Source organism: Martes martes (genome assembly GCF_963455335.1).
Source record: "Martes martes genome assembly, chromosome: 4".
In the NCBI taxonomy this organism is placed as follows: domain Eukaryota; kingdom Metazoa; phylum Chordata; class Mammalia; order Carnivora; family Mustelidae; genus Martes; species Martes martes.
In genome coordinates, this window is record NC_137891.1 from 161,560,107 (window position 1) to 161,582,788 (window position 22,682).

Sequence of the window (22,682 nt, forward strand, 5' to 3'; positions counted from 1 at the left end):
GCCCCGCATCGGGTTCTCTGCTCAGCAGGGAGCCTGCTTCCCCCTCTCTCTCTGCCTGCCTCTCTGCCTGCTTGTGATCTGTCTGTCAAAGAAATAAATAAAATCTTTAAAAAAAAAAGGGTTAATCAAGGATATTGTATTTTTGGAAGATCACTTAGTCATGTAGGAGGGAGGGTAGAAGGCACAAGGCAAGGAGACCAGTTGAAGCTGCCGTAACAACTCAAATGGAAGGTGACAGTAGTCCAAACCACAATCATAGCTCAGGGGAAACAGAGAAGCAAGGATGACTCTGAAAGAGATCTAAGAAGAGGGGATTTGATGACTGATTCGATACAGGAGAGTAGGGAGGGGAAGGAAGATGATGTCTAGCTCTGGCAATGAAGTGGGAGTAGAGGAAGGAGAATGAGTTTGATGGGGTGGAGGGTATGTCAGAGGAAACTGAAGCTCCATTTTTTGAGGCTGAACTGCTTGTGGTTCCAAGTTACAAACAGGCAGATGGATTTATGTACTGGTTTGAAGCTCCACACAGGCATTTAAGTTGGACACATCCATGGACTTCTCCAGTACAGGTGGTAATTGAAGTGTCTTGAGTGGATAGAACTACCCAAAGGAAGTATATTCTGAAAGATGAGAAGAGGCTGTAGCTGCCTCCTGGAAGCACAGCAGTATCTCACAAACTGGCCAGAGGAAAGGAAAAAGGATTACCAGGCCAGAGTAGCGCTTTGGAAAGCAAAGGAGAAAGTGTTTCAACAGTGTCAAAGCTGCTGAGGTATCAAAGAGGGCATGAACTGACACATACTTACTGTGCTTACTGGATTTAGGGGCAAGGTGGTTATGGTGACTTGCCCAGGGCAGCAGAGAGGTGCCCAGCAGAGTGAAGACAGGCTAATATTCTCACCTTCATCTTCTCACATTGCTTGTCCAGTTCCTCTGGGGCTTGGCTCGCCCCCTTGTGAGCATCCGTGGTATCAAAGGCTCCTTTCCCTAGGCTAGTTCCTGACAGCTGCTCCATCTGTCCTTCAGATCGTACCGCAGTCATCCAGTCCAGGAGAGCATCAATCTTATTCCTGTTCTCTGCCAGTTCCTTTGCTGCTTTACTCTGAAAGCCATAGAAGGAGTCTAGTGAGAAGGCCTTAGATACTCAGCTATACAAATAAAGATTAAGAAAAAAGTAAGACTTTCATGCTAAAGAAGCGAAGCTCTAAGACTACATATAAATGGTCTTTGCATCCACAAAAAAGAATGAGCACCTTCTACATCTGTTGAGAAACAATTAGTTAAAACAATCTCTAGATTTTTGTCTGTATCTCACTGCTTTTAAAAAGGGGGGGGCAACCCCCTTGGGTCCTATTCCACCTCGAGAGCTTTGTACTACCACTTTGCTATTGCAGGATAAACCTTGCTTTGCTGCCTACGATAAAATGCGTGGGAGGGGTGGGGGTGGCAAAACCCAGGATTTAAAAGGCTTTAAGAGATTATTTAGTCCTGGCAGGCCAGCAAGGTTTCATGGAATCCTTCATAGGTGTGCAGAAGCGACACCCTGGCTTGGCAGGGTCAGAAACAGTACAGTCACTCTCGATTACCAGCTGCCCTTCCCTAAGGGAAATGTAGACTTCTCCCATCCTTTTTCTGCCAGACAGAGTATTAAGTCCTAAAACTTGCCTCCTGAATTCCATTTTCTGACTGTTCAAGTACTGTGATTAATTAAACAGGTTATGCCAAGTGATACCTTCATATATTTCAGAATTCCCCGTCAGGTAGTTTATTTCTCTTTTCCATATTTTCTATCTCCCCCATTTGTGTCAGAATCCATGGCCAGACAAAGGATTCTAATTCAATCTGCCAGGGCTGAGGGGGGTGCAGAACACCATTTGAGACTTTACCTTCTCCTAGGTCTATCCCAGTGCCTCAGTTTTCCATTGATCTGCAAGGGTAGCCTGGGGATAGTGTGAGGCATACAGAGACTCCCCAGATACTTCCTCTTTGTGTTCTTGGATTATCAATCTAGATTCATGTTTGAAATGTGCCATTTGCTTTTTCCTCCCCAAGGTACTACTCTTCTTCACTAAGTTCTTTCCAAGATCTTCCAATTAGAGTACTGAGTACACAGAGAGTAAAAATATTTTTTCTTTGGGAGTGGGGTGGGTGATATGAACTTCCTACCAACTATTCCTGACTTAAAGTCCTTTAGGATGTTTCTTCCCAAATCACAGACCAGCTCCTGAAGTAGCCTCTTTTTATGATTCTATGCTCTCTGTAAGACAGTTTCCCCTTATCACCTTTTCTTCATTTGCCAGATACCAAAATTTTCTTTTTTGAAAAACACCACGTATCAAAGAAGTCTGGTTACCTTTTCAGTCTCCTGCTGTACGGCTGAGGTCACCACTTCCTCCAGTTCCTTCTGGGCCAACCGAGTCCGTTCCTGGAGAGCCTCATACTGCTCCTTAGCCTGATGAAGCTTCTCCCGAAGAGTAGTCAACTCATGGGGGCTCAGCTTGGCCTGGTTCTCTTCCAGGAAGCCTTCGATGTCCTTGACAACACTGGCAAATGAGGTGGCCCGATTCTGAATATCATCCTGTAAATCCTTAACACATGAACACAAAGAGGGCAGAGATGTCAACATTCCTTCTTCTAAGGCTGCTAACAGCACACAGATGGCATGGCTAGGATGACACACACCTGCAGCAGGTGTGTGTCCCTGACTGTAATCTGCTTAGGGTTTAGGCCTAAACCAATGTAGATAAGAACTTCTAAGAATTTTTTTTACTTAAGAAATATTCTAACACTTAATTTTCTTTTTCTTTTAAGATTTTATTTATTTATTTATTTATTTTTATTTATTTGAGAGAGAGAGAGAGAGAGAAAGAGAGAGCGAGCACACGAGCAGGGTGAGGGGCAGGGGTAGAAGCAGGCTCTCTACTGAGCAGGTAGCATGGGCTTGATCCTGCAACTCCAGGATCATGACCTGAGCAGAAGGTAAATGCTTAACCACCTGAGCCACCCAGGTGCCTCTCTAATACTTAATTTTCTAAGCAAAATTTAAATTTCTAAGCAAATATTTAATGAGGACAAAAAAGGAGACTGTCCACAAACATGATGTTTATTTTGTAATGAGTTGTCCTCAAAGAGATCATTGTTCTATACAATGGAATTGACGATAGGATTCTAGCTGAGTTGAGACTTGATTGGTCCTTGATACTCTTTTGGTTATCACTCCTTAGCCTTTTTTTTTTTTTTTAAAGATTTTATCTATTTATTTATCAGGGGCGGGGGTGAGAGAGAAAGAGAGAGCAAGAGCGCACAGTGGGAGTGGCAGGCAGAGGGAGAAGCAGGCTCTCCACCAAGCAAGGAGCCTGATGCAGAACTTGATCTCAGGGCCCTGGGATCATGACCTGAGGCAAAGGCAGATGCTTAACTGACTGAGACACCCAGGCAACCTTTTTTTTTTTTTTTTTTTAAAGTAATCTCTAGGGCGCCTGGGTAGCTCAGTGGGTTAAGCCTCTGCCTTTGGCTTAGGTCATGGGGTCCTGGGTGGGATCGGGCCCTGCATCAGGCTCTCTGCTCAGCAGGGAGCCTGCTTCCCCCTCTCTCTGCCTGCTGCTCTGCCTATTTGTGATCTCTCTCTCTCTGTCAAATAAATGGATAAAATCTTAAAAAAAAAATAAAAAAGTTAAAGTAATCTCTACATCCACCGTGGAGCTAGAACTCACAACTCCAAGATCAAGAATCATATGCTCTACTGAGCCAGCCAGGCATCCACCACTCCTTATCCTTAATGCAGCCTACAAGGCCCAGCAGGATATGGGTCTGACATGGGGCTTGATCCCAAGACCCTGAGATCAAGACCTGAGCCAAAATCAAGAGTCAGCCGCTTAACCAACTGAGTTACCAAGGTGCCCCTATATATGTAACAGTTAATAATTACATGTTCATTTTTGTGCTTATCTGTATAATGTTTGTCTCTCCCACTAGACTCTAAGCTTCATGAGAACAGAGATATTTACCGTTATGTTGCCAGCATGAAGCACTGTGCCTGGCACATAGTAAGCCTTTATGAAGACTTGCTGAAGGAAGAGAAAAGTGAATTAATTCATACTGACCTTCAAGTCACTCTGGTTCTTCTGCAAAGCAGAGAGGTCCTGCTGGGTAGCTCTACCTTGGTGGCCTGCCAATGCACTTTCTGCCCGTCCTAGCCAGTTGCAAAGATCCTCCAGTTTCTGGTGACAGGTATTTTGCTGTTTCTGCAGGGTCTAATTAAAATGCAAAGGGGTCAAGAGATGATTAAAAATTCTCATTTTACAAATACAAGATAGCTCCCTGAAATGTAAAACAGAAAGGTTATATCTTAAGGATGGAAGATTTGGTGAGAGACTAGAACAGGAAAAAGCACAGAAGTCATATTCAGAAAGCTCCCCTCATTTGGACAGTCTGTTGATTTGGGTCAACAGTTTGGATTATATTCAGGGGTAATTTCAGGTGAGAACGCTCCCCAGTTTTGGTTGGGAGTTCTTTTGCCAGACTGCTGTTACTAGCCCTGGAAATGGAGAACAGGGAGCCCAGATGCTTCGAATCCATAAATGATAATGGAGATAATAATAAATTAGTGGTTATGATCAAGTCCTCCACCAGAACTAGAGGATATGCTACGTACTAAGTTAAAATACAGAACATTAGAAGGCCTGCATTAAGCAGGGGGGGGGGGGGCGGATCAAGAATCTGGATAATCCATAAGCTAATTGAGCTTCTTAATAATTGAGCCAACTTTATAAATCAAACGTCTCATAAATGCAGATACCCATTAAATGGAATAATTACATGCCAGGCTTGGCTATTTTGAGAAGGAAACTGCCCAAGAATAGCAACTGGCTCATTCCTTCAGGTGTCTACAAGTGATATCAAAGACAAAAGTCAGGCCCACAGGGAGGGAGGGAATATGTTTCTGTGCCTGATCCTTTCTCCAAATCTCATCTCGACTATATGACACTGAAGCACCTAATTGAGCCATTGAGCATGATGTGTTCTCCTGACCATCCTTCTAGAACATTGTCCACCAGTTTCTACCTTCTGATGGTGTTTAGTCACCTGCACTTACAAACAGGTGCCCACATTGGCCCTCTCTCCCCCTCTTTAGGACAAATAGAAGGGCTCTGGAAGAGAACTCCTAAGAGCTCTTCAGCTGTAAAACGGGATCTCCATGGGTTAGGATGGGTGCAGACTGAATCTGAAAAAAGCAAAGCAAACAAGTTAACACACAGACATACACATGCATTCAGGGCAAATATAGAGAGAAGCAGAGCATTTCTGACAATAACAAGGTTAATAAATATTGCGGAATTAATTATGTGCTCGGAGAGAATGTTCACATGCAATTCTACCATTTGCTGCAACTCAGGGGCCTACCCTGGATCCAGGCTGGGTCTTAAAGTGCCTCAGACCAATGCTATTTCATTAATTATCCACAGACTACAACATGTTATATATGTTTCCAAGTGAGGATATTGCAAATTTTCAGATTTGGAAAGTAACCTGAAGGGTTGCATCAGTATTTTATTTCAATTCAGTACAGTTGGAACAACAAGCAGTAATGTGAGGACATACGGAATTGACTAACTTAATTTTGGCTGAGCCCAACTCAAAAGCTCCATTTAACTTTGTACAACATTTAATAAAGGTGACCCTGAGATAGATTGCTGGTGATAATGACATTCTTCTTCTTCTTCTTCTTCTTTTTTTTTTTTTTTGATAATGACATCCTAATGACATCTTGTTCAACTCCAACTTGCTGTTCAAACAGCGAAGATGCCTAAGCATCATTCTTGGTATTCTTAGGTAATGATGTTACCAACAATGGAATTATGTTGAGTTTTGCAATAAGAGGGTTGTGACAGATGGTGGTAGGATGGTTTCTTTTAAAAATGTTAACACCTAGTTCTACACCCTGTTTTCCATAACTGAATGAGCACTGGGCATCATAGTGTAAAGAAAGATGCTAGAAATTAATCATGACTTAAAAAGTGCTAAAAAATTAATACGATTCTGGTAAAAATTTCATTGTCAGCTGTTTGAAGGCAGTCAAGGAATATTACTGTTAATCATGTGAAAAGCCCCAGAATAAAATTCATTTCAGAATCATTCTTCTCAAGAGCTCAGAGTACCTAACTGTTCCTAATGGCTGTCAAAAGAATGCTGAGGGAGAAAGGAGGAGAAATACGGACGAGGGATATGACTTTTGTTTGGAAGTCAGACACAATGAGACACAGTGAGGGTCGAGTCTAACTAAAAGGAAAATACTTGCACGTGCATACATATGTAAACACGCACATTCTCTCACATGTACACATAAAACCAAAAACATGGCAGGAAATACAGCCAGAACAGCTGCCTTCTAGACCAGAACAGAATGGCTAGAGGAAATGAAATTTCAAAAATTGGTCAACACAGGCTCCTAGAATCATGACAGATGGAGTCTGACCAGAAATCTCAAGGACAGAGAAGGTACCCCAAAAGACAAAGTGAGCCCAGCCGCTGGTTCAGTCTGACCTTGACCTGGGCTGCCTGCTCCATTTGTTGAAAATGGCCCTGCAAGGCATCCATCTGAGCTGCAGTCTGCTCCACAAGATCCTGGAAGGACCTCTGCAGTTCACTCAGAAGGCTCAGCACCTGCCGGTTCTGCCGAGGGGATAGGTCCTGGGCGTGCTCCGAGATAAATAACTGAGTATCAAAAGCAAGAGCATCGAGCTGAGATTTCCTTTCAGCCATGGGCTGCTTCAGATCCTAAGTAAGGAAATAAAAAAATTAAAAATAAAACAATAAAACTTCTCATTCTGTCAAAGCAGAAGCTGTTGGTTTTAATTAAAGAGTCAACATAAATAAAGAGGGATTAATTTGCTGTGTTTTTATCATTGATACTCATCATTTCTAGGGCCAAACCAGCACAGGAAATATCTCTCATTTCTGGTCTCTCCAAATTCCTCATATCTTACAATTAGGTTTTCTTTACTGAACCTTATCTCAAATGCAGCAAATTTTTATTTTTTTATGTTAATAGAATTATACTACTGCTAATCCAGGTCTCAGTAAAAAAATTTTTTTTTAACATTTGGAAAATTTATCATGAATTTCTAGTCTGAGATAGATTGGCCTAATCGTACTTTCTTAGGTTCAAATATCTATTTGTATTTGTCCAGCAGAGAGTTGCTAAAAGGCCAGAAGTAGGGAGGTACTCAATTTATTTGTAGTACACCACTACATGGTTTTTAGAGTAAATAATGTTGCTCATACATTTTAAGGGTATAAAAGATTACAGACTTTCCTATATAATAGTTACATATATATACCTACCTACCACTAGAATTTATCTGTTTTTAGATGAATAAAAGCATGCACTTTTTCCACAAATATGTAGTGGTCATCAGCTATGTAACACTGGATGCAATAAAAACAATTAGATCTCTATCGCTTTGAAACCAAGGGTAGTCAGCAATCCTGCAGAGCAGATAGAAAGAGGTTCTTGCATATTTATCATTAAGCTAAGTGTCTTTCTTCATCTGTGATGAATGGATTTAGGAAACTGTCATTAGGAAAACAAGACTTAGACTGTGGCTGCCTTCCCAGTAAGGCATTCATTTAAATTATAACTTGGGGAGGAAACCATGCATGAGAAGCTCTGTGTATGTGTGTGTGTGTGTTTAAAGATTTTATTTATTTATTTGAGAGACAGAGATCACAAGCAGGCAGAGAGGCTGGCAGAGAGAGAGAGGGGGAAGTAGGCTCTCCGCTGAGCAGAGAGCCTGATGGGGGGCTCGATCTCAGGATCCTGGGATCATGACCTGAGCTGAAGGCAGAGGCCTTAACCCACTGAGCCACCCAGATGCCCCAGATGCTCTGTGTTTTTATATCATATACTATGTCACAGGAATTTTATTCACTCTTGTTTTTTTTTATACTCTCCTAGTGAGCAGATCAAGTCTGCAACTCACTCGCCTAACAAAAGATGTGGAGGAAAAGGCATGGATGAAGATGGCAGGTCAACTCTTGCAAGACAAAAAGGGATGGGTTGGGATGCCTGGGTGGCTCAGTGGGTCAAGTGTCTGCCTTTGGCTCAGGTCATGATCCCAGGATCCTGGGATCGAATCTCGCATCAGGCTCCTTGCTCTGCCTGCTGCTCCCTCTGCTTGTGTGCTGACAAATAAATAAATAAAATCTTTTTAAAAAGGGGGTTGGGGGGGCGCCTGGGTCACTCAATGGGTTAAAGCCTCTGCCTTCGGCTCAGGTCATGATCCCAGCGTCCTGGGATCGAGCCCCGTGTCGGGCTCTCTGCTTGGCAGGGAGCCTGCTTCCTCCTCTCTCTCTCTCTGCCTGCCTCTCTGCCTACTTGTGATCTCGGTCTGTCAAATAAATAAATTTTTAAAAAAGGGGGGGTTGGGGGAAGATGGGTTGCATCCAAGAAGCCTGACCATGGCCAAATTATGTCTGCTTCTCTTAAGATTGGGGAAAAGGGAGAGGATAAAACAGAAGGAGAGGGCATCTTTAGTTCTGCTCTGACTTTAGAAAGAATTTAAGGAGTGTGCTATCTATAGCAGAGGGCAGATAAACCAGTGTGAGTAATATCTGATATTATCTTAAGTATAACCAAAACAAAGAATAATGTTGGGAGGAAAAACAAACACCTCAAGTCTTGAGTATCTCAATGTTTACTTTTCCCTCACTGACTTATAAAAAGAATCAATTAATTTAAAGCTTAAGGAGAAGAAAAGCATCCCTCTAGATCAATGGTTCATAATCAACAGTCCCCAGACCAAATCTGCCTGCCACCTGTTTTTGTAAATAAAGTTTTACTGTAACACATCCATGAACATTCATTTATGTACTGTCTACAGATGCTCTGATGTTTCAACAGCAAAGGTGAATGGGTACTACAGAAATGGCCTATTTGTGTATGACCTGCAAGGCCTAAAATATTTACTATCTGGCCCTCTACAGAAAAAGTTTGCCAAGCCATGCTCTCAACCATGGATCAATAAGTCTCCTGAAATTGGTATATGTAAAATTAGAAACAAAGGACGGATACTAGGTATTCGGTTATAAAGACAAGATGAAGTTGAAAATAATAGGCCATTCCAGACTCTCTCTCTAAGAACAGATGCAAGGAGAAATAACCATAATCATTGAAGCTCTAAGGGTATGGTAACCTAAAAACACAGCAGACTTTACTTCTAAAATGGAATATCAGTTTTCCTGAGAAAGAGAAACACAAATCCTGGTTTGCCTTATAGGAAAATAAAATTGATATAACTCAGAGGACGATGAAAACGCACTTGAGAATGGGTGGGGTGCCTACCTTGTACCGCTGGAGACGGTGTTTCAGACTGTCAGTGTCGGTTTCATCGTTACATCCCTCACTGTTCAGAAGAAGAGTCATACTGCCAACCCAGGCTCTCAGATCTTGAAGTCGGCCTTCTAACTGTTTGTACTGATTCAACACTCTAGTCTAAGAAACAAATGGCAAATTAGATGACGAAAATCTTCAAACCTGCCCAAACTTTGTGAGCCTTTGGAAATAAAAACAAGAAACAACCTTTTTTACTTCCACAGCACTCTGGAGGTGGAGTAGTCTGGAACTCCAGGTGTCACTCACAGAGCTGAAGGACTTCTGAAGATTCTTAGCATCTTTCTCTAGAGCCTTCAACAGTTGAGCGGGGACTTCTTGAGGCTGGCTGATGATAATCTGATTCACACATTCTAATTCCTGATTCACCAAGGTGGACAGATCCTTTAGCTCCCTGTCTAATACCTGGGGGGATAAAGTGGAGTTACCTCCAAAATCAAGACTAGAACTCTTGCTATTTAGGAATAAGCTGTGAACACAGTTTTCTGTCACCTCATGCCAACACCTGCTTTACAGCTTATGAAATGTTTTTATGTATGTTCATTTGTTTGTTTGGTTCTCACAATCACTCATTCTCAAGGTAGGCAGAATTGGGATCATTATTATACCGGATTTACAGAAGCGATGCTTCAGCATTTGAAAATGTTATTCTTTATTTTATTTTTGTCTAAAGTCACCCACCTCAGCGATGGAGCCAGGACTTGGATTCATGTTTTCTGTTTCAGTGTAGTGTACCTTCCCATACAACTTGCTACCTCTTTGAGAGTGTCAGTATGCTTTATATAATGTGACACAAAATAAGTCAAGTAGAACAACTCTTCCTGGGCTCTTAGGAGGCTCAGTCAGTTAAGCATCTGACTTCAGCTCAGGTTGTGATCTCAGGGTCCTGGGATCGAGCCCTGCATTGGGCTCTAATCCTGCACTGGGCTCCACACTCAATAGGCAGTCTGCTTCTCTCTCTCCTTCTGTCCCTCCCCCTGCTCATGCATGTGCACTCTCTGTTCAAATAAACAAAATCTTAAAAAAAACAAAAACAAAAACAAAAAACAAAAAATAAAACCCCCAAAAAACCAAAAGAATGACTCTTCCACTCCAAATTCCAATAGGGCAGAAGGAAAAAATAGAAAAACACCCCAACCCAGCCATCTACAATATTCTGATCCTCAGCAATGTAGCCAGAAATATGCTGTGGGAAAGTTGGTGGTTCTGGACATGATCTTCACCTGCTCTTCAGCTGCCCTCCCAAGGCCACACTCAGGATACTGAGAGAACTTAACCTCTATAGCCTGTCCTCATTGTGACTTCAATCTTGTGACAAGGGTTGAAGAAAAAGGGCTCCTCTTCCTTCCTCTCAAGCTGTTTCATTTTATGTCCTCAGGAATTCAGATCATCCATTATCATTTCTTCTCTCCCCTAACTTCAAGTTCTCCTTTTCTATTGGTTCCTCCTCGTCAGCCCCCAAATCCACTCAAAACATTCTTCTTTCAGTGCATCTCCTCCAGCTAGTGTCCTACTTCTCTCCTCACCTGCACCACCAATCCTTCTGGAAAGAATGATTTACATTAATAGCTCCCCCTTCCAACCTCCCATTTGTTCTAACTGCAACCTTGTTTATATCCTATGACTCCACTGAAACTATTCTTATTAAGGTTATCAATGACTCTGGGCACTAAATCCCCCTTTTAGTCCTCACTTGGTCTCCCTACTGTATTTACTCCTGCCACAACTCCTTGTTGAGTCTCTTCTGCTTTGGTTTCTGTGAGACCAGTGTTTCCTGATGTTCTTTAGAGATCTCCATTTTTTTAAATCTATTTTTTTTTTTAGCCCCTTAAATAATGGTATTTTCTTTTCCTTTCTTTTTTTAAAATACTTTTTAAAAAGATTTTTATTTATTTATTTGAGAGAGAGAGACAATGAGACGACAAGCAGGGGGAGAGGCAGAGGAAGAGGGAGAAGCAGACCCCCGATGAGCTAGGAGCCGGGAGCCGGGAGCCCGACATGGGGCTCGATCATGACCTGAGCTGAAGGTAGATGCTTAATCATCTGAGTCACCTAAGCGCCCCAGTAATTTATTTTTTTAAAGTAGATCCATGCTGAGCCCAATATAGGGCTTGAACTCCCGACCCTGAGATCAAGATCTGAGTTGAGATCAAGAGTCAGATTGCTTAACTGACTAAGCCACCCAGGTGTCCCTGAACATGTTTTTCTTCCTTAATACTCTCTATTCCCTCCAAAGCTGGTGGGCCTGCAGGAAGTCTCTGGGAACCCACCTTGGCCTGACACAACACGTCCTGTAGCTCTGCCAGGTTTAGGTCCAGAGGTTGAATCTGTTTGGTCCTCATTTCAATGTCACGTAATAGAGAGAGATAGGATACCAGCTTCTCATCATGTTCCAGACAGAGCTGCCGGTTAAATACATTCTGTGGAGCCAAAAGAAAACTCACTCAGATCACACTTTCACCTTTAAGTCTGCTTTTAAAAGCAGGCTGGGTCTTATTGATAGACAAATAGAAATTTTTACCACACATAGGGTGGGATGAACTAAAACACGTTATGTGTCTATGTTGTCTCAAATCAATAGACAAAAAAGTGATTTTATTAACTTCCTTAGGGAGGAGAGGCTCATAATTATCAATCCATGAATTATCATTTTAGCAAAACCTCCTAAAGCTATTTAGGTACCATCACTCTGGTATTTCAACTTAAACCCTTGCAAAATTTCAGAAAGACATTCTGCCTAATTTTCTAACAACTCTGTAACAAAGAGATGATGGTACACTAAGTTATACCTTAGAGAATCATCTAGTCCCCTGAAACCGTATGTATGCACAAAATTGTATATGTGTAAACTCTGTATCCAGTCAAGAGTTTTAGCATTAAACTAGTTATATCCAAAATATATACACAAACACACCACAGGAAAACTTACTTTAGCTGTTCTGGAGGGCTCTGGGTTTACACCTTCATTTCCCCTTCCCCCAGCTGTAGTCATGAAGGGAGTCTGTTCACCACCAGGGCTTTCTTTGAGCTTTTCCTGTGGTGTCTTCTCATCCATCTTCACTGCAGGGTATGGGAGTGGCACTGGCTTTTCTTCACTGGTCTCTGGAATAGTGGGACTAATGGTGGCATCCTGTTGCCCTGCCCTCTCTTTTTGAGACACATCTTTGAACAGTTTCTCTGGAAGAAGGGACGCTAAGACTCTGGGAACACCCTGAGTCCCCATGCCTTCAAAAGATGCTGCTTCTACACCTGTATCTATAGGGTTTGACATTTCTAGAAATTTCTCTCCAGTCATTTCCTGAGTTGTTATTATTTTAGATGTGAGAATTCCACAAATTTCACTATCACTTTTGCTGTCCTGATGATGATAGTCCTTGCTGTGTGAGAATTCCAGATAACTGGCTTCTTTTGGGTCTACTGTGGAAACTGTAGTTTCTTCTAATTTAAAAGTTCTTGTTGAGTCAAAAGGTACTTCCTGGTATGATCTTTCTTTATATTCATTAGATGAGCAAATCAGATCTTTGGTTTCTTTGGTCTTAAAAGTAATCCAGGAATCTTGATAAGAGTTGGTCTCCAGTCTGATGGCTCCTTGGAAAGGTTTGTTTGATTCAGAAATTTGGGATCTGCTTGCAACTTGGGCCTTTCCAACTGATTCCTGGTCGTATAATCCTTCAGGTCTTAGGGTTGTAGAAGAGAATGGTTCACCCTGGGCCACACCAGCAATTTGAGATAAATCTTCTTCTGGTCTTAAGGAGAGGCTTAAATTTTTTCCTTCTTCATTGACTTGATTAGGTTTGAAGAATTTTAAAACATCCTGATTTACAGAAATTCCTTTGAGTATCATTGGGGAAGAGTTTTCAGCTTTACAAATAATAGAAAATCCTAGCTCTCTACCAGCTCCTTCTCTTCTTTCATTTCTGGTTATTTCCACAGGTGGACCCTCTACATTGGATCCCTGGTCAGCTCTAATGATGGTTTCTTGATTCAACTTTTCTTCAGAAAGAATTGGCTTGTGTGTTTTGACAGTTTCTTCTATAGTCATTTCCCTCTTCTCCCTCTTACTTTTCTCCCTGGTATTCATTGGTTTCTGCATAACCTGCTCACTCAGCAATTTGCCTGAAGTTTCATAATCTGATTCTTGTCCTCCTGAAATAATTCTTCCTTGGCTTTCTCTTATTTCTTTAGGATCTTGACCTGATAAAGACCTCTTCATATGAGAAGTAATTTCCATTTTGGCCCCTATGTTTTCTTGCTCTTCATTTGTGTTTTTTTCCATGTCATCACTAGCCGCCTCTTTGAGTTTAAAATCACGAACTTCCGAGTGAGAGAATGTCACTGAACCTTGGCCCAGCAATGTATCTTTATCATCACCAGGAATTATGATACTGACAGATTTTTCAGCTTCTGGAGAAGTACTCCTTTTATCTTGATCCTTGCATTCCAATTCCGTTAATGAAATTTCTCTGCTCTTTTTGGCCTGCCCCCTGGAAGAAACTCTTGTTTTAACCTTTCCTTGTGCAGACTGACTTCCGATCTCAAGTAATTTCTCACCAGCTCCTTTTCTATAACTCATTCCAGCAGTCTGATTACAAGCAACTAACATTTCCCTTCTTAGAAATTCCTTCTCTATTTCACATACTTCAACCCCGTCTTGCTTTTCAACCTGAGCCCCGTGACTGCAGGACTCCGAAGTATCTATCTGGATCATAGTTGCCAGTTCAGGGCTAATAAATCCTTTCTCAACAGCTTCCTTTAGAGTCACTCTTTGATCATTAAATATGTCAACAATTCCTCCATTTAATACCTGATGAGATGCAATAATTCTTGCCATGTTTTCATCTACTATTTTCTGTTCCAGAGCTGAAGCCAATGTCAGTCTTTTCCCTGTGGCAGTATCTATGATTCCCCCAGTATTTGCCTGAGCTTCCAGAACCTTCAGTGTAGATATAAAGTCCACTTTTCCAAGCTGAGTTGCTTGGGACAATGTAAGCACTCTGTCACTTGCTTCATCTTTAATGTCTGAGAAGGGAATTACTTCTAGATATCTCTGTCCAGATTCAATATCAATCTTACATTTCTTTACTAATTCTGAATAAGGAACAATTCTGTAATTTTCAGGATCTACAATCCCATGCATCATTCCTGAAGACAATAGTGCTTTATTAGTTAACAGTCCTTCTTTTTCAGCTTCTGCCAAGGTCAATCTCTGGCCAGAAATGAGATCCACAAAGCTTCCAGTCAAAGTCTGAATTTCTTGGATTTCTCTTTTCAAGTCTGGGGTAACAAGATCTAATTTTATGGCTTTAGGAAGAGAAATAGTTTCCTTAGTTTCAGGATGAAAAAACTGACAGAGGCTTAACTTCTCAACTTTTTTGAGCTGCTTGGCTAAATCTTCATCAATGATTCCATGCTCAAAGGCATTATCAACAGAAAGTCTCATCCCAGATATATGGTGAATTATACCTCCATCTACCACCTGCTTAGTCAACAACCTAACAGCCTCCTCTCTCTCCAGAAGTCCTTGGTCAATGGACTGCATGATTGTTAAAGGAGCTTTGCTATCAGGGTCCATAATTCCAGTTGTTTCCATTTGTAAGCTAATAAATCTCTCCCTAACTGTTTTCTCAGCATCTCTGCCTTTGGAAGCTTTCTCCAGATTTATAAGCTCTGTCTGGTCTGCACTGTCCACCAAACCAAGATTTGAGGCCAAAGTTACTGAAACCTTTTTGCCTCGTTTTAGGTCAACAATTCCACCAGTCACCACCTGGCCTTCTAAAATTTTGGAGGCTGTTTGTGTGTCAAGAAGTCCAGCTGCAACTGCTTCCTTCACGGAGCGGAGTGTGTGGGTACGGGGGTCTAAAATGCCACTAATAGCTTTGTCTGCCATGAGGACATTATGTAGTAATTTCTCATCCATCAGACCTTCATCAATGACTTCTGCAGTGGTCAAAGACTCGCAGGTCTGAGAGTCAAAGAAGCCCCGAAACATGTTCAGTTTTCCCATAAGTTTCACAGCAGTGTGACTGGGCACAATACCTCGGGCTATTGCTTCATTTAGTAAGAGCTTCTGACCTGTTTGGTTGTGAATGATACCACCATCTAGTAATTGTGCAGATAACGTATTTAAGGTAGCTTCCTGAAGCAATTCTGAAGGATGACTGCATGACAGGGAGGTTTCATGACCACTGTCTTCCACATCTGTCTTGTCTAATGTCAACACACTACCGCCTACAATGTCGTGTCCTTCTGGATTTTGTTTATGGTCATCTCTATCCAAAAATGTTTTATTTAAGCTTTTCTTTTTGTCTAGAATATTCATGTCATTTTCAGACTTCAGTTCTGATTCTAAATCTAGAGTTTTCTTTACCTGAAATTTTGACTTTCTGCTTTGGGGTTTTATGACAGGCCTTCGAGTTTCACTTGGAATTTCAATTTCAAGTGTGTCTGCTTGTTCTGTCTGACACAGAAAGGAAGTCTTTCTAGGAGTCTGCCCTTCTTCCTTCAGTGTTTCAACAGGAAAAGGATCTTTGCTCACCACCAAGGTCACATCTTCAGCTTCCTCAGTGGGTGCCGTAAGGAGAAATCCCCTGCTAACATTCTCTCTGGTAGCCATTCCTATTAATTCTTCCTTTTTGGTGCCTAACAACTGGCCTTTTAACTCTGATTTGCCTTTATCTACCATCAAAGTATCAACATTTGGATCTCTCACTTTTTGATCCCCCACAAACAGGTCCCTCTTAGGGTTCTCCATAGTGGAAACTTCAATTTCTACAGTGGTCATTTTGCCTTTTGCTTCAGTGCAATCACCCTGATTAGGATATTCTTCATTCTGGAAAGGAACCTGGAATTCACGTGGCCTCACATTCAGCCCATCACAGAAAGTTTCTGTGGTTTTGACATTTACCAATTCTTGTAATTCCTTAGGAGTTTCTAGTCTCTGATGCCCAACTTCAAACACTTCTGGAGAATTTGCATGATATTCACCTTTTGCTGTCAGTGTCTCCATCAGCTTGTTGTCTAAAAGGAGCAGCCTCTGTCCATCCTGCACATTGATATAGCTGTGAGTCATCAGCTGAAACAGCAGCTTCTCACTAGGGCTTACTATGCCCTCAGTTTGACTCTGGCTCTGTGGTAAACCTACTGCTCCAGGATGAATGTTCCATTTGCTTCGTTCTGAAGACTCTGCTAATTGCATGTGGGGCATCACATCAGGTATGCAAATTGATTTTAAGTTACTGACAAGATCTTTGTCCAACATACCATCTTCTACTGCTCTTTTCAAGGACCAAACTTCTGTGCTTGCTGGTAGAAACAGAGCTTTAATATACTGTCGGCCACTAAGGATTTTATGAGCTAATTCAGTAGACACAATACCTTGTTCCAAGGCATCTGTGATTGGGAGGATCTCTCCAGATTCAGGCAACAGTAACCCCATGAACGACCAAAGGGATTCCAGAATCACAAGGGCAATCTTAGCAGCTACTAGATCATTGTTCACTGCTTCATCTATTGTCAGCCTACGTCCAGTGACGGTGTCTATGATGCCTCCTGTCTGAAGCTGCCTTATGAGAAGAGCACAGGCCATATCTTGGTCAATCAAATTATGTCTTACAGCCTCTTCCACAGTAAGTCTGTGTCCTGTTCTTGGATCCACTATGCCACCAGCAAAAAGCTGAGCTTCCAGCAGCCGGACAGTGACCTGTCTGTCTATTAGGCCTTCCTGAACTGCACGGAAAATGCTAACCTTCCGGCCTGACTTCAAGCTCACCATTCCCCCTGCCAGCTGCTTGACAGGCAGCAGTTTCAACCCTGAGTCTTGGTGGACAATACATCTCCGCATCAGATCCAGCAAACTGATTTTTTCAGCTGTGTTGGGGTCTATCAAATTCTTGGATGATTTCAGGTAAGACTCTAACACTGAGTGAAGCCTTGGAGAAATGAGGCCTTGGTGAAAAGCCTCCTCTAGGTTAATACAGCCCTCATTAGGGGGGAGACTGAAACCTCCAGTTGCCAGGTGAGCTTCTAAGACTTTCAGTCCAACTTTCTCACTGATCATTTTCTTGTCAATTGCTTCTACTACAGAAAGAAGGCCTTTGCTCTCAGGAAGCCCACTTATTAAGGACAGAGCATCCTGTAGTTCTTGGAACTGCTGGTACATCTGGGGATTAATGAGGTTCCTGGCTAGACCTTCCTCCAAAGAGAGCTTTTCACTGGTCTCAGGGGCAATGAGGCCAGACATGATAACCTGGGATTCCAGGAGCACAAGACCTGTGTCTTGGTCAATGAGGCCCTTTTGCATGGCTCGGAAGATGGGAAATATCTCCACTGTGCCTAGGTCAATCACCCCAGCAACTGCTCTGCAACCCTAAAAAAAAAAAATGAAAAAGAAAACTGAATCAGAGAAGCCCAGCTATTGAAAGGATTCGTTCACAGAACTACAGCATATCAAATTCTGACCACAAGAAAAACCCAGCTTGGGAGGAGCCCCAATGTGTAAGAAACACTCTAAATCCAGGCAGCATTAATACTAAGAAAGAATTTGTCTAAACTGCAGAATGTTGACCATGGCCAGAAGCTCACAGATTACTTGATGGATGTAGCATTAAGCATACCTGAGTGATAAGCTCTACAAAGTAGCAAGCAGTGAAAGTGAAAGGTCAACTATTTCTAAGACTAAATCACCACAAAGATTCTTTTAGAAATATACCAGTTCCCCAGAAGTGAGAAGTCAACTCTACATAGCAAACTTCTCAATGTTGAAACCCATGCAGAAGACTCTTGAAATAGTACTTCCGTGATAATGAGTTAAGCAGGACCAGTTCACAGGATTAGAAGAAATATTCAAGCAAGGCCAGTAGCCACACAACAGGTGTGCATCTCTGTAAACAGCCCAGTGTGTACTACTCAAGCAGCTGTTTTACAATTGGGGCAGTCATTGTCAGTGGCCACTGTTAGTGCCTTCCAAGTCTGTAGCCCTGAGTTAAATTAGTTCTGGGTACTGGAAGTAGCAAGTGAAGGAAGGAACAGACTAGGATCATTACCTCTGGAACTACTAGCAACTTTTCTTCTGGTCCAGGCTATAATGGCTAGTATAAGCACCATGCTTATAGTTACGACTTGTGGGGCACTTAATATATGTGCTGAGCACTGATACTTAATCCTCAAAACAATCCTATGAAAGGAATTATTTTAGTCTTTAATTTACAGGTGAGAAAATGAGGCACAGTGAGGTTATTAGGTAACTCGCCAAGGTCACAAAACAAGTGAGTTCCAGAATCAAATCACGGTCTGACTCTAAGTCTTGTGTTATCACATTGCTTCCCACATCAGATCCGGAAAAACATGAATGACAGGTCAGCAGAGTTACATCATACACAGGAGTTACGTTGTAAGTCCAGGAGATAAGGAAAATCTTATACATTGCCAAAGTTACCCTTGCATTAAACCGTAAAAACTCCTGGAAGAATTTCTGTTTTGAAGCTTTTTATCACAGAATGATGGTATTCAGAAATTAAATCATTCAAGTGTTTTGCCATTTAAAACTCTTACATTACTCTCAACTTCCTACCTCTTGTTCACATTCATTATTTTCTATAGATGATTTCGTCTGTCCCTCTTAGGTCAGTATTACTTTCTGATCCTTATTTAACTCTTGAACTTAACTCTTGAACTTATCCATAGAGGATGTTGTAGCAACTGCCAATCACTTCCCTACCTCCTAAATAATGCATTTCCTTCTGTCTCAGTGAAAGTAAGCTCTGTAAGAGCAGGTACTTTACCCTTTCGGTGTCTAGGAACAATTCCAGCAGTTCAATAAACATTTGCTGAATTAACGAATAAATTGGTAAATAGTAAGGAAATCCTTAAAATCCTTAAGCTACTTGCTCCTAGATTTTAAAGACATACACTGAGGATTTCAAATTCAATTAGCTGCATGCTCTAAGAGACAGAGAATGGAAGGCAAATGAGGGAACACGTTGATTGACATCCCTAACTCACTGTATTTGTTCAAATAATGGAGTAACAATTCATCACACTACTTAAAATATTATGTGTTATTCCCCATCCCCCTTCTGTGTTCTGACCTAGAAAGCAGTTCAAACTGTATATAGCAAATGTTTGTTCACATGAATCTACCAGGTATCTGTTCTACAGAGATTGAAGGGAAAATCACACCGGCATGACTCTTTGAGATGTATGAATAACTCTTTATATAAAATCCATGTCAAGACGGCTCAGAAGCTGACAAGATGACAGAGGAAAAGATTCTAATTTCTTCTCTGAGGTTCCTTGAGTCTCGAAGATGCTGACATTGAAGAAAGACCTAGAGTCTGGCCAAATGCTAGACAAAGAGAAAAGACTACATGCTGTTCCTTCCAGTATTCTCTTAATTGAAGGACAGGCAGGAAGCACTGAGCTGGGAAATAATCCAGAGAAATCAAGTTCAGTCCTACCAAACATGGGCATTCTGACCTAAACAAGCAGAGCAAGACAGAGGGAGAGAAGGAAGGGAAACGTAAAAGGCTTCTACTTACCAGAGTTGCAGCACGCCTCGGGCAGATAGAGAGAGAGCCTTACGGAGCAGCTCAGCCGCATCGCACACACAGTGTAAGCTTGGGGTTAGCGTCCAGCATGCGACTGTTTGTTTTTTTTTTTTTTTTTTTTTTTGCAAAAAAGAACCCCAAACAGGTCGTCCTCTTTTCCCTTTTGTGCATTTGTGCTTAAACTCCAAAGGGTTAGTGAAACTTGTAAGCAAGGATGTCAGTTAATCAGAACAATACTTCACATGAAACACACAAACAGTAACAGGGGACACATCATGCTCAATGTAGTGGTGCTCGGCAGCTTGGCTTTCTTTCTGTTCTCCCCTTTTTTAACCTTTCAAAATGAGAACTGGGTGTTCTCAGCAAGCAATTGTTAAAACTTTTCACATACTCCCTTATATGGTGAAGCAATAAGCCACTGGAAGTGGGCTACCTTACACAGAGAATGCTAAACCAGCACATTCTTTTTGGAAATCTACTCCCAAATAAATCATAGCTGGTTCTGTCTTGTGGTCTTTACAACTCTAGCTCCTGATGCACCAATTTCATATCCAAGGACCAGAGTCAAAGCATGTTTTGTTTGAATATCATTTTGAGCATCATCTAGACCAAATCTGATAACCACATGACCTTAAATTTTGACCTGCCCCACATATGTTGGCCATTGCTTCACAACACAGGAAATAAGCAGGCAAACACACATATATATCCCAAAGACACATGTATATAATATGGTAAGTTACATATACACACAGGTATCCAGGAAGAACTCAGGACAACCAGGAAGAACTTGACAATTTCCATATGGCTCAGGAAGTGAACATGAGTGGGAACTGGTAAAGATGTCACATGATGGGATGACCATGGGTAAGGGGAACCAGCGTCTCAGTCAGTACAGCTAATCCACCAGCTTGCTTGGAATTGAACATTTTTCATTTAGATATGAAAAAAAGTATGGGGGAAGAGGACATGGCTTTTTCTTCCCAATAGTCAGAACTCCTGGCTATCAAGTTTTAAGTGAGAATGCCATGAAGGAGTAATCTTGCTGCCCTGTGATCAGATATAATATAGGATTTATGTTCTCCTCAACTGTGGTCTGCCACAAAATGGCAGACACAGAAACAGTGAACCAGGCTCTAAAGGGTTGGCCAAGAGTGCCTTCTAGTATTCTTGACTGACCAATACATCATGGAACCCCAGTAAAGAAACACAAGACAAATGGTTGCTATGGTGAGGTTAAAAATTAAGTCACATTGGTCATGGAAAGCTAGTGAACATGATTCTCAAATAGCAAAGCTGTTTTTATACCATTCGAAAGGTACCCTTCCCATTTGGAGAAAGAAACTAAAAGTACCTTTTGTTCTGTCTGCTGGGCCAACTGGCTCTGAAGCTGTTGAAGCTGGTTTGCTGAACCATCACAAAGGTCACGGTAAGCCTTATTCAGAGCATTCAACTGCTCAGATATTTGTTCCTTCTCTTTTTCCGAGAGCCTGGAAGTGGAAGTATTGAAGCTCTTTTAGAGAAAAACCTTTCTCCAAACTCTCCCTTATACTTCAAAGTCATGTCTTCTCCACCTGGATGGTTTTCTTCCTTGTCACTGTTAACTATGGATCATCTGGTCACTCTTCCATATTCATTGAGCACATGGGCATGTGGCTCATATTCCTGTATATTTCAAATCAAGTCAAGATTCTTGGTGATGTCAATGCTCATGTCACCAAGTGTCTAACAGCCTATGCTATAGTCTGAAACCTTCTCAATACAAACAGCCTCCAATCCAAACGGCCTCTACTCCACTTGAACTGCACCCACACATGGCAAACTCTGGAACCTGCCATCATTTAAAATTATTCTACCTCTGAACTTTTGAACTTCAAGAATCTGCTATTTGATAGTAACTTCTGATTATAACCCTACCTTTCCAGTTGTGTTTCTTTACTCTTATACCACTTCTCTTTTCAAAATAAAACATTTTAGACAAAAGAGGAAGTAAATGAACTATCATTTACCCACTACCCAACTTTACCAAATTTTGATATTGTACCAGATTTACTTTAGATCCTTTTCTTTTCTTTTTAAAAAGATTTTAAAAAGAATGAGAGAGAGCATGGGGGGTGGGCAGAGGGAAAGGGAGAAGCAGACTCCCTGCTGAGCAAGGAGCCCAACATGGGGCTTGATCCCAGAACACTGGAATCATGACCTGAGCCCAAGGCAGACACTTAACCAACTGAGCCACCTAGGGTCCCCTAGATGCTTTTCTCTCTTTTTAAAGATTTATTTATTTGAGAGAGAAAAAGAACGAGGTGGGGGACAGGGGGAGAAAGAGAGAGAATCTCAGGCAGACCCCTTGCTAAGTATGGAGTCAGATGTAGGGCTTAGTCTCATGGCTCTGAGATCATGAGCTGAAATGAAACCAAGAGTTGGACCCTCAACCAACAAAGCCACCCAAGTGCCCCAACTTTGGATCCTTTCCACAGAAATAAGACATTACAGATATATTCAAAGTCCAATGTACATTTGTCACCAACCCCGTTCTTTTATCTTTCTCCCTAGAGTTAACCATAATCTTGAATCTAGTGACTTTTTAAAGTTAGTCACCATACAATATGACTTTCACAACTTCCTTACCTCATTCTATATTGTTCTTGAGAATGAACCCTGTGATTCATATTACAACTACCTATCAACTTAATGGGATTTCTGAAGCCTTCTTTAATTTCCCCATTTTTCCTTAATCTGTCAGTCCTCCT

At 41.6% G+C, this 22,682-nt stretch overlaps 1 protein-coding gene across 1 annotated transcript in view; it reads right to left on the reverse strand.

The window, feature by feature from the left end:
* Window positions 1-22,682, reverse strand: part of MACF1 (microtubule actin crosslinking factor 1) — a 325,960-nt gene that overhangs the window by 110,045 nt on the left and 193,233 nt on the right. The window contains exons 35-43 of the mRNA XM_080800760.1: window positions 21,287-21,422; window positions 12,318-17,753; window positions 11,659-11,808; window positions 9,578-9,793; window positions 9,341-9,490; window positions 6,541-6,774; window positions 4,101-4,250; window positions 2,351-2,584; window positions 899-1,099 (exon numbers count right to left, since the gene is read on the reverse strand). Of these exons, the coding sequence (XP_080656886.1) occupies window positions 899-1,099; window positions 2,351-2,584; window positions 4,101-4,250; window positions 6,541-6,774; window positions 9,341-9,490; window positions 9,578-9,793; window positions 11,659-11,808; window positions 12,318-17,753; window positions 21,287-21,422 (6,907 nt within the window). The remainder of the gene's footprint in view (window positions 1-898; window positions 1,100-2,350; window positions 2,585-4,100; window positions 4,251-6,540; window positions 6,775-9,340; window positions 9,491-9,577; window positions 9,794-11,658; window positions 11,809-12,317; window positions 17,754-21,286; window positions 21,423-22,682) is intronic.